A 12,647-nucleotide genomic window follows, 5' to 3' on the forward strand; every position below is an offset into this window, starting at 1 on the left:
GTCAATGAGTCAATGATTGCAGAGTGATTGCAGGATCGTCAAAAAATTGATGAATGAATTTATAGAAATATATAATATATACGTAAATATATATGAATGAATATTTAACAAGTATAGCCAGCCATGTACTATAACATGTAATATAATATATATGTTTATTTCGCTTGATCTACATATATTTACAATAAATATAACTCGTATTAACGAAGAAAATGGCTAATAGCAAGCAAAAAGGAACGATATAAAATTATTGAACCAGCTTTTACGCTATTGATTCAATGCTGCAGCCAATTAACCAAATACCCAGAGATTTTGAAGCTTACTGTCCCTGTATAGGATTATTCCAAACATAAACCTCATACGACAATTCATTTTGCCAAATTTATTGAACCGCAATAAAACGCACTAAAGGAAGAAATTCGATAATATCCGATCCATTCGAATCTCGCACGACGTTACGCATAACGATGTTTCTAATTGATCCAATTGAACGCACGCTCTCGCACGTTTTCATTAAAAACATCGAGGCATTGTTAAACAAACGATTCCGTTCGAGCAAAAGTTATTAAAGCTCGAACACCCGTGCAATTTTACTATCGATATAAAATGGGAAATACGAACATCGAATATGGGAATCGTTGTTACATGTTTTCCCCGTGTTGATTGATTTCCTCTCGTTTCCCTTGCGCTTCTACTATATATCTCCAACGATATGATAGTCAAACAACTGGCCAGCCTCGCTGTTATTTTAATTGAATTAATATTCCCATTATGATCGAATCACAACGCGCATCATTCATTTCCGGCTATTATTTAACGCGCTTCTGCATCCAGGAAAAAAAGATATTTACACAAGTTTCGCATGTAATTATACCGAAATGGTACAACGAAGCAGTAGGAGAAATAAACTTTTATTCGAATCGCGTATTTGATGTGGCAAATACGAAACACGTGTTTTTCCGTGTTTCTCCGTTTCGTTCGATGGAAATGCACTTCTCTTCTGTTCACGGATGATGAAAAACCGTATTGATATCGATCTGAACGACTCTGTCGAAATAATCAGTCCAACAGATATTTAAACTCACTGTTTAATCCCGACAGATCAACGCCATTTTCCAGGCGAAATAAAATTGTCAGGGTATTAGTTTACGAAATTTGTACAACACACGGAGCACGAAGTATTTCTGCATGGATCGCGAACGCTGTTTGTACTCTTTCTGATCCTTTCCAAACACGTTCCTTCGTCTTGAACAAAGCGAAGAGAAAAAGCGGACCGAGCGTAACCAAGGGTTCTCTAACTCGATGGCCTTGAACGCACCAATTCCTGACGGTTAGACCACGACGGGAACGAGTTTCGTAAATTAGCAAACGTTCGAAACTTGCCGAAACCAGAAAATAGTGGGAAATTTCTTACGACGGTTTTACAGTAACGGAGTTACAAGGAAATGTTTGGGATTTTTTGTATCGACAACTACGATAAGATTTTTACGTTGAAGATGCAAAGACTTGCAACGGTGTCGTAACCTTTAAAAAATTTGGTGATACAAGGACGATACCTGTCAAGACGAAAAGAAATGGGAAGCCTCGCCGAGTCAGAAGGCGGTTCCAATAAGAAAAAGCGAAACTCGTGACGCGAAACTGACCAAGCAGAAATGCATTTCCAAACACTCTGAGACAGCCTTTGAGACGTGGTTCTGTTGCTTTGGCAGGGTGAATGGGCATCCAAGTGGTATGTTTGACAATTGCGATAGCTGCAAAGAAATTTGTATAAATCGAGTCGCGGTTGTAGTGGAGATGAATGTTGATAGATATGTCCGGGAAATTCCTCTGTGATAAATTAATAAACGTATTTTGCGCGAATTGAGAATTCTGCGAAAAGGATTTGTTTGGACCAGATGGGAATTTTGAAGGAAAAATTTTGTTTATTAAAATTTTTTTAGTTAGGAGTTATAAGGAATAGACTTTATCCTTCGAAGAATTTCTTAAGGACCTGGACATTTATAAGGAAAAGAAATAAAGAAAAACAATTGCAAGAAATCCTACGAGCTAAGTAGGAATTTTGCGATAAGGAATTTATTTTTAAACGTTTTGTCTGCGTTAAATGTAAATGATTCATTGAAATGTTTTATCCAATTTTATATCATTATCTAATAAACGTGGAATATTTTAAACAATCGTTCAATATTAGCGTATAGGACGTGCTAGTCACGCGTCCGTGATAGCAATAAGTCACTAGTTTGCACGGAATAAGAGAAACGTGCAAATCAGTTTGATTGAGCAAGCTTGTCGTAAGTGAGATCGTGAATATTATTAAACACTCGATTAGATCGATTTATCGATTGTTGCACTGCATGTACTTAGATATATGCATATTAGTATCTCATTTGAATGGAAAAAATACGAAATGGGAACATTTCTGAAAGCTGTTAACTGCACGCGAGAATGTAACGATTCGCGATAATCTATGCTAATAAAATCGTTAAACATCTGAAAGTGAAATTTCAACGATATTGCATAAACAATTGGTAATCCCAGTTAAATTTGATATTTTATTCCGAGTAGGTCGCGCTCATTAACCTGTTTTTGAAAGTTGTTCATAATTAAGCTGTATTTTCATATTTTACGGAATAACATAAACAATTAGATACTTTTGTTAAAAAGGTAAACTGAGAATATACGTGTGCCCATTTTTAATTATTATACTGCATACTGTATAACGTGTTTTGTTCGTAGCAATTGCGATCGCAAAACTCGTAATTTTCTTTGTCGATGTTTAATTAAAACGTAAAATACACATTACAAGGAATACAGTTAAATCGAATATTATTTCTTCTATAGCGGATTAAAGTACTAAACATTGTCCCGAGCAACAAACTTACTTTTTCACATTATACAGTTTCCTCTTATACTCAAAATTAAGTTATAACTCAAACAAATACACGCACATATTTTATATATACAGATTGAAAAAATACCATATCCATAAATCATATATTCACTAACTATAAATAATATATATATTTTAAGAAAAAAATTATATTGTCTTTCGAAGATGTCATTATAGACCTAATATAATAAACACAGTAAAATTCTCTTCCCAATGTATACAGTTAATAAGTCTTATCATTATTTTGTAATTACCATTCATTCGTCCCTATGCTAACTACATTATATTAACAAATTCGCAGGATTATACCGCAATTAGACGTAGAATCGCAAACAGTTAACCCGCCCCTAATTTACGACATTTACATATCCCAAATCGTTAATCCAGACCTATTACTCGGTAAACAGATAGTTGGGAAAAAAACGTTACACTAGACGCATAAAGGAGCAATAAATCTAGGCTAAAGCTTCCCAATTCACGTATACAATTTCCTGCTGTTACCTCTTTCTGTTAACATTGTAGCACTAATCGGGTAAGATCGCATCGTACAACGTTATGCAACCTGAAATCGAGGGTAAAGGGCGAACTGCAAAGGACGTCCGCCATACAAACAGACAGAGAGAGAGAGAGAGAGACAGACAGACAGACAGACAGACAGAGAGAGAGAGAGAGAGACAGACAGACAGACAGAGAGAGAGAGAGAGAGAGAGAGAGAAACCATTGCGTACAAAGGCCACGCGATGGTCCCTAAAGTATATTTACATTTGCATTCGGTAATTAAACCCCAGTGGGGTTTGCGCGATGGCCGTTCTTATCGTTCGATGGTGGAAGAAGAGCAATTGCTGGGAATCCTAAATAATTTAGCACAACGGGCGCGTGACCGAGTTATAACGAAACGGAAACCGGTAAGGCACGGAACGGTCACGAGGCAGGCAGTTGGTGATTAATAGTTTCGGTTGAACGACCGTTCCACTAGCTTCATTAAGTAATTAAATTCTCGCCCCCTTCACAAGAGTTAACGTTTCGATCGCCTGCAAGGATTAGAGCGCTTTCGTGGTGATTCCTTCCTCGAGATCGTCCGTTTCATCCTAAACCATTTAATTATACACACGTGAATTTGTTCATATACAGACGGCCACGTTAATATTCCAATATCCTTTAAAACAAAATAACTTTCTTAAAATTGAATTTTTCTGAGCAGTTAAAAGGATTAGTTTATTGAATGATGTGTGAAAAAGATTTGGAAAAATTGAGATTGGTCGTAAGAAGAAAGCAGTAAAGATCATGTTTGAGAATAATTGAAATCTAAGCTTGTAACGAAAATTTAAACAATACGGTTCGTGTCAGTTATACACGTGTTGAAAATTTCATCGTACAGCAATGTAAGTTTCATTTCGTTCGTAAATAATTCTGACAAGATTCTATTATACGTAATTAGTAAATTACCTACATATCATACTCGTGTAATTTATCTGAAATTATTTTTCGTGTAATAGGTAGAAAAAATCAGACAACTGACGATTAAATAATTTATACATCAAGGATTAATAACATTTACGTGAAACGTTCTTTTTTTTACTCTTTGCAATTACCGTGTTATAACTAAACCTGTCTTTTTCAAGACAATAATGACAAAGACATAATTGTAACCGTGTTTTAGGTTGAAAATTATTTATTCACTGTTAAAAATATTTAAAATTATTTCCCTTGCTCCATTCGTTAGTTTAGAAGAAAATCGGAATAGATGTCTTCAAGAACTCTATAGAAAACAATTAATTTATTTTTTCTTTATCCATCTTATATGTGTGATAATTCATGTAAATATGGTATAATTTGATAAATTTAAGACCATATAAGTGGCATTAAGAATAATTACTCGTTGGCCGAACGAATGTTGACAGTTTTAATCGAGACGATCATAGGGCGCGCTCCATTATTCGTATTATCTGGAATCAAGCATGAATAGAAGTAATAAAGAGTATTGGACGAAGCGTCGCGCCGGTTGTATAAGATTTAAAGGCAAATCTTGTGATTACACGCGATTGCCATCATTCGAAGGTAATCGGGTTAGAAACTCGTCGAGGAGATGTAATAATCAGTGAGAAAACATGGAAAACAATTTGCCTGTTGATTTATTAGTGGTAATCGAGTGGTATAATTGGTATTTAAATAATTTATTTCCCCATTATTGGTGAAAAGTAGAAACAATTTTCACGTTGTAAATCACAAAGAATCAAAATGTATTATAAAAGTACTCCTTCCTGATCGATGTTATATAGTATATGTATGTAATATACGTATACGTATGTAAGATATACGATATGTAAAACGTAAAATGCAGATAAATTTCCAATAGTATGTTATAAATTACGATAAGTATTTTTATTAATTGTAATGATTACAGTAATTATTAATATCTGACACAGTGGCTTAAATACATCCGAATACTTTATCAAGTATTTTATTATAATTTCAATAGCAATGTTTTAGTATTCGTTGCAATCCCTCGGCATTGATAAATGTCAATTTATTAAACAATTATGCTACTTATTTACTGCCACGCGCTGAGAGAAATTTTCCAACCTTCGAACGTCGTAAGTCCGTACATTGACGCCAAATATCGTGTACATGGCGAATTCGCGAAACTTTTAACTACGTCGTTGAAAATACGCGAAATCGTTAATATGGAGGTTGATGTATATGTTGATAGAGAGATATGATCATTATAGAGGAATTACGCCGTAACAAAATCGCGATATCAACGGCTTACGCAAATGGCGAAAGTAAGAGGAAAAACGTCGCCTTGAGTGCGCGTAAGTATTCACCTGATTCGACCTTCGAGGCCAAATTATTTCCTCGAACCTACAGACAGTAATCTCGTGCAACACAATTGCATTTCAAGCATAGCGTGGCAACCGGTGTTGGTAAAACTGCGATTGTTTTTACATTTCGCGATTTTACATTTTCCTTGTCGAATAATTGCACGTCTTGCGTTCTGTCTAAAGTGATTGTTTTATGGATCGTCCAGGAAGAATATTAAAGTGACTTTGAAATAAATTAAACTGCAGTAAACTATTAAGTAATTCCATAAGCAACGTTGTCTCTTAGATCGTAGTTCGAATCTCTCAAGTAAAATCGAATCGACGAGTATCGGAATTAATAATTAGCAATTTGAAAGATTACAAATGCTAGTACAATGATACAGAAATGATCGATAATAATAAATAGAAAAAGGTTTTTCGCTTCATTGTAACAATGCTCGATGTAATACAATAGTTGGAGATTATTAGAACTACTCCATTTTCTATGTTTCATGCGAATAATAATTTTCATTTAGTTCAAGAAACGCAACACAATAGAGCACATTAAAATCGAAATAGAATATTCTGCGCCGAGTTCTTCATTTTTCTTGTAGAGGAATCTAAAAATTATCAGATTTTTTTTTATTTTTTTTTTTTTTATTTAATATTTCACATTCACAATTTGTCCAACTTGGACATTTGGTAGAATTTTTTAGCTGTAAAAATTATCGAGACATTGGATTAGAGAACAATAGATAATTCAATAGATACGATAATCTTTATCTTTTTTCATTTTTACAGTCACATATGTATATTATCTAGAGACTGATCTCATACATATCGTTTCTTCAGCATTGATAGCATTATGAAAACTAGTCATTTGTACTTATTCAATTTATCCTACAAGATTTCATTTTAACTATTAATAAAATAGTACGCGAACGTTGTAAGTAGCAATTATTATCAGTTACGCGCGAGATTATTGGGGGGGGGGATTGGTATCCTTGATGAAAATAGCATCGCAAGGTTTCCATTAAACGTTTTCACTTTGAATAGTGAAATAATTAGAGCTCAATGTCATTGGAGAATTTTTATATCGGTTCGATATTTATACATGCGTACTCCTTGCGAGAATATTAGGTCGCGTAAACGGTGAAAAATACCACAGATTATACTGTGTCATGGTTTCTAGCACGCTCGTCGAGACTCAATGTCGCCCACATTTTCGTTTGCATACGGAATCACGATGGAGATGAAAAATTTCATTTCTACGAACTACTAGACCGTGTCGGTATGAAATTAAAATTAACACAGTGTCGTAGTTAAGCATGCAAATGTATTTCCTTTCCGTGCAAGCGTTGAAGATCGGCCCCGGCCATCTGATATTCACGGCAGTAATAAACATTTCAGTTTTCGTCAAATTTATTCGTGACTTATTCGTTTGACATTAGAGATATAAGGATAAGAAACGTAACAAACGAGGAAGAGATTAACCTTCAGTTATTTTTATCACATATAGTGCGGTGATTATACATGCAAATTGTAACTCTCTTTCTATGAATAAATCGCAATTTTAAATTCTGTGAAGGAACCTTCGATTTACATGAAATAGGAAATGTCGAATTATTTTGTTTGGAATGATAACGTTCTTGAAGTTTCTTCTGATTTCCTATGTGGCCAAATACGTTATTTTAGAATTTATGTGTAGCAAAACTTATAACAAGATAACGTCTAACAAAAGTAAGAGAAATTAATTTTCATTTAAACTGCATAAAAACGGATTTAATAAATTTATTTGTTCATCCTAACTTAACTTTAAATTATATACATATGCATGTACATATATGTGCAACTATATACTTCCAGAAACTTCAAAGAAACTTATCCAAACCTGTTTAATTTATTATGATTTTCTGGCTGCCCTACGACGTTTCGAAAATTTCAAAACATCATTCAAATATTTTAATTCCAGAACCGTGGGGATATCTTTCAGAATATTTAAATTCACAAGTGCTCGAACTTCCATATTTTTGCTTTCCTTTACGCTTCCTTTGAAGGCTTGGAAGTGTCTTTGAAGACTTAGAGTGTCCAGTGGTTGAAACCAGAAAAATACTGCGGATATTTATATAAATTTATACTTGTAGAAAAAACCCCAAGGGACGAAACTTAATTAAATATTTGTTTCATCTCTTGTAATTGCATACTGCAACACGTACTTCTATACTTCTGAATATTCTGCATACTTTTGCAATTATATTGATGTGCAATATACTTTCGCACATCAATATAAATGAATGAAATAAACATTCGTAGTTTATTTATTATTTACTTTGTCGATACCCATTTAAATTGTGAATACGAATTATATGTCAAATGTCGTCAACATCCAATTGATAACAGAAATTAAAAGAGTACTGCGTAACAAGAAACACAGTCAGCTTAATCAAACTTACAAACACATGATACTATTTGATACTATTCCACTTAGTACAAATCTAAGACTTCAAACTCGAACTAAACACGTACAACTAACGTACAACATAATCCACCGCCACGATTCAACCCATCTGATCCTCGAATTTTTGTGTTCTAATCTCACTCTTACTTTTAACAAATAAAAATATTTCCAGCACTTCAAAAGAAACTTCAGCATGTACTCAAGAGGCGAAATCACGTAGATCGGCAACGATCCTTTCATCTTCCCCTCGGTCTTAAGAAATTTGTTAACGACAATCCAAAAAACGCAGCAGATTTAAACACGTCTCACGATAGAGCCAGAAGAATGAAGAAATTCTCGTTTCCCAACGCGTCCATTATCATTCTGCGATTACGATGCATACGTTAGACGGACGAACGTTGTCGATTTTTCTCTATATCGACCGAACCACGGTCACCGGGGACCGGATCCTTAGCGAGTGAAATAAAAATAGAAACATCCGTATACAACGCAAGGAGCAAGATCTCTGTGTGGCCTATAGGGGCACGTTGTAAAATGAGAAATGCATGAGAAAGGTCGGCGACTTACCATCGTGGGAGTCGTAGAGGTAGATGATTTTCTTCCAGCCGTAATATCGCACCGTGTCGATGATAGCGCGATGATAATCCGGACGCATGCTTATGGCGAAATCCAAGAGACCTGAGGACGGTGTCAGAACCTGAAACACGTAGGGCGGACATTCACGTTTACGCTTTCGACTTTCAGATTTTATTCGGTCGGGGGGACGAACAGAACCGAAAACTGTGGGGACGCGTGGTGAACCGTTGAACGGCGCCGTTTTTCCGAGCGAACACGACGAGGACGGAAACGCCGCCGGTGTAAATGTAACCGTAAATATTTACGATGCTGTACCGTGGCGCGAATGTTGGTCAGTTCCAAAGCTCCTTGCTACGTAATATCGGACCGTTTCCCCAGCTTTCTTTCTCCCTTGCGAAGTAACCAGCCGATTTAAGCGAATTACGCTTTCGTTTGGGATCGTTGGTGCTTTTTTTGCATTCAGGAAGAAGGAACTTTTTCACATACGAAAGTTCGTAAGTATCTGGATGCTTTATGATAAGTCGATTTGTAGTAATATTAATTTATAGAATAGTATTTGAAGTACTTGAAAAGAAACGAAGATTATAGCTGATCGGGAATCAATGAACAGAATTGGAACTTACTATCTCTTTATGGACTCGTGGTACACTATAAGTTAAAATTATATTACATTTTAATAAATAGAAATATATTCTATTGCTTACTATATATATTTATCATTTAAGTATTACTGCTTCCATCAATATCAAAAGTCTTACTGTCAAGTTAGAAAAACCTTTTTTTATCTGGCTTTCAATTTAAAAATTTACAAAATTGACAATTAAGAAACATTGTAATCGTAATAGGTTTGACAATTGCAAATGTTAGTTTTATTATTAAATATTAGTTTTCAGAAATCCATTTAATTCACTTGTACGTGATATGATAATTATGAAGATAAAAGTCGTGACAGTACGTTTCATCTGTAATTTTGTAAATTAAAATACATTTCGTCAAAAAACACGTGTGTATCCAGATACCTCTGAATAATCGTATAAATCTTTGTCGAAACTTTAAATTGTACGTACATCTAATTAAAAAATACTTCTTGGAAAGATATATTTCAAACAACACAATGACTTTTAATCATTAAAAATCATAAGTTACTTAAAAACGTAACAAACGGTGTAGGTTTTTATAAGATTTAGTAACTTAAAGTCTTTTTTTCGTAAGCCGTCCCACAATTGACAAAGAGAGGTTCCAAGATGATTTTTTAATGAAATTTCATCCGATGGAACAGTTACAAAACCATCATCTACTCTTACGTATCTTATAAACTATTAAAAAATCCACTGTCAAAAACCGTGTGCCATTAGTTTCAGTTTTTCAAGCTCTACCATGTCACGAAGTCTCATAAAAAAATTAGGGTAACACTTTGGGATTTCTCTCGGTAAAAATGACCATAGCTAGCCATTAAAGTTTCCTGAGCTAACTACAGAAGCAACTTTCCGTCATCCAATATCTGCTGTAACAGAATAATCCCTTACGAAGAGACAGAAAAAGGAGGAAGAAATATAGCAATAACAAGGAACACGTCGCATTCTGTAAGATGCCAGGAGAAACTAGCATTGTACAAATGTTCACGGAAGTATTCGAACACTAGTAGATACCTTTTATGAATGTATCATGCGTATTATGTGAAACATTTTGAATTTTCATTAACATCGTTATAAGACTCGATTGTCGTGTTTATGTTGATAAAGTTTGAAACAAATCTGAAAGTCCATATATAAGGTACTTAGTACAAGTATACTCTATATGAACCTGTTAAAAGGTGTAAATTAATCGACTCCACTTTTCATTAATTTTCTAATTTCATTACATAAATACATGATTGATATTTGACCGACAAGAAACAAATTACTTACTTGCGCAAGTTCATTAATCACGAGAGAATGACATAACTACAATGATAGTAAATTTTAAGACAGATTTAAAAAATAGTGTTTTGTAACATCATTATTTCTCTGTATTTCTTAATTGCCTGAGTTGATCAACGCTGCTTCTGAACGATTTATATTTCAATTCAGAAATTACAAATGTATTTAAATACCCGATTGTCCATTATACAGGATGGTTGGTAACTGGTGGTACAAGCGGAAAGGGGGTGATTCTACGCGAAAAAAGAAGTCGAAAATATAGAATAAAAATTTTTCGTTCGAGGCTTTGTTTTCGAGAAAATCGACTTTGAATTTTCGCTCGGTACGCGTGCACTTTATCGCGTCTCGTTATAACGGATCTCACTGTAGATCGTTGTCTCGATGGAAAAATTAAAACAAAAAAAAAATGTTTAATATTAAATTAATATAAATATTAATATAAATATAAATTAATAAATTATTTTATTAATATAAATTATTATTTTATAATATTTTATTATATTTTATTAAATATAAATTATTTTATTAATATAAATTAATAAAAATTATTTTCGACTTCTTTTTTCGCGTAGGATCACCCCGTTTCCGCTTGTACCACCAGTTACCAACCACCCTGTATATTAATCAACCTCGATATTCAGTAGGATCGTATCTAATACTTGTCATAATTAGCTATTCATGCTATATACTAATTTTTCACTAAATATACGTTTACATCTTCACATCTTGTAGCTTTTATATGTACATTCAGATTTCATTTCATTATTACATTCCATTCCATTCCGCAGATTACATTCCATTATTTCAGATTGGTTTCAAAATTTACCAATTTAATCGTGACAGTCGTGTCTCATTACATTGGCAAGAAAATTTCGAAATATTTTATATAACGTCCACAATGTACACGTAAAAGTTTTCCATGACGAACGTCCAAATACTTTCATGAGCCACTGTACCGCATGGATCGGTAGAGATTGTAAAAGATCTGCTCTTATATAAATGGTCGTTTCCTCCTCGCGAACCGTAATTGACCAGTCGCTGTAGGGAAAGGGAAATGTGGTGTGGGAAGCATAGATAGGAAGAAGAAAAAAGAAGAGAGGGCTTCGAATTAGCATTACCACGCGATTAGCATTTAAACGACATGGACATTCGTTGTGCGGATCGTGTTGCGTGCTCATGCGTGCTTACCCTGCACGTACATACGTATCGAAACACGGCTGGATAAAAACGCACACTTATATCCTGGCTGGAATATACGGGGTCGCCATTCATCCAATATGGACGTACGATATCAGTTTTGCAAGTGGCGTTACCACGCCGCCACCCGATAAATGCACCCACCGTTTGCAATTCGACGTGGCGAATAAATTTTCGACTGGACCAATTCATTTCGAAATTCAAATTGTAATATGTTTGTATACACTCCATACATATTTATGTATTTATGGATGAAGCTATGGTAGGTATAGGAAAGTGTATGTAAAGCGGTTGTACGTCGATCGAGCAAGCTCTGTCCGCAAACTGATAATTATCGACCACCACGATGAATCTCTATCGATTTTCATTCGAATTTCCTCGTACACGGTAATGTCTATACGTTTGTTTACGCCAGGTATCAGAGGAAAGAGAAACGAAAGCAAAATTAGTTTGACTGAATGCTGGATAACCGCTTCGAGGATAAACCCGCAGCAATTTCTAAGAATATGGCGCGCGTCAACTGACGACGAATATACCTATGTACGTATGGTAGTTACGGAAAAGTTTGACAAGGTTGCCTGGGAAGGTGGACAGTTTCTACTAGCCGATTAAATTACGGACTGAGTTGAATTAAGTTGTTGAGATTGTTGGTGATTTGAAATGAGAGGTATCTTTCGTTTTCCTTTGACACAGTGGTGTCTCACATGTTTGTTCTTTGGTAATCAGTGAATTATATTTTTTGCCTTTTGCGATGGAACGTTTTTTAATTTTATTTTTTTTTGTTTGTAGTTCAGTTCACTAAAAATAAA

The 12,647-nt window shown here is 34.6% G+C and overlaps 1 protein-coding gene across 3 annotated transcripts in view; it reads right to left on the bottom strand.

Moving 5' to 3' along the window:
- The window catches only part of GluRIB (Glutamate receptor IB), a 338,467-nt gene that overhangs the window by 92,958 nt on the left and 232,862 nt on the right, over positions 1 to 12,647 (bottom strand). For all 3 annotated transcript variants that reach the window (XM_033337843.2, XM_033337844.2, XM_076622463.1), the window contains exon 4: positions 8,714 to 8,843. In XM_033337843.2, the coding sequence (XP_033193734.1) occupies positions 8,714 to 8,843 (130 nt within the window). The remainder of the gene's footprint in view (positions 1 to 8,713; positions 8,844 to 12,647) is intronic.

Source organism: Bombus vancouverensis, chromosome 1, assembly GCF_051014615.1.
Source record: "Bombus vancouverensis nearcticus chromosome 1, iyBomVanc1_principal, whole genome shotgun sequence".
NCBI lineage: Eukaryota > Metazoa > Arthropoda > Insecta > Hymenoptera > Apidae > Bombus > Bombus vancouverensis.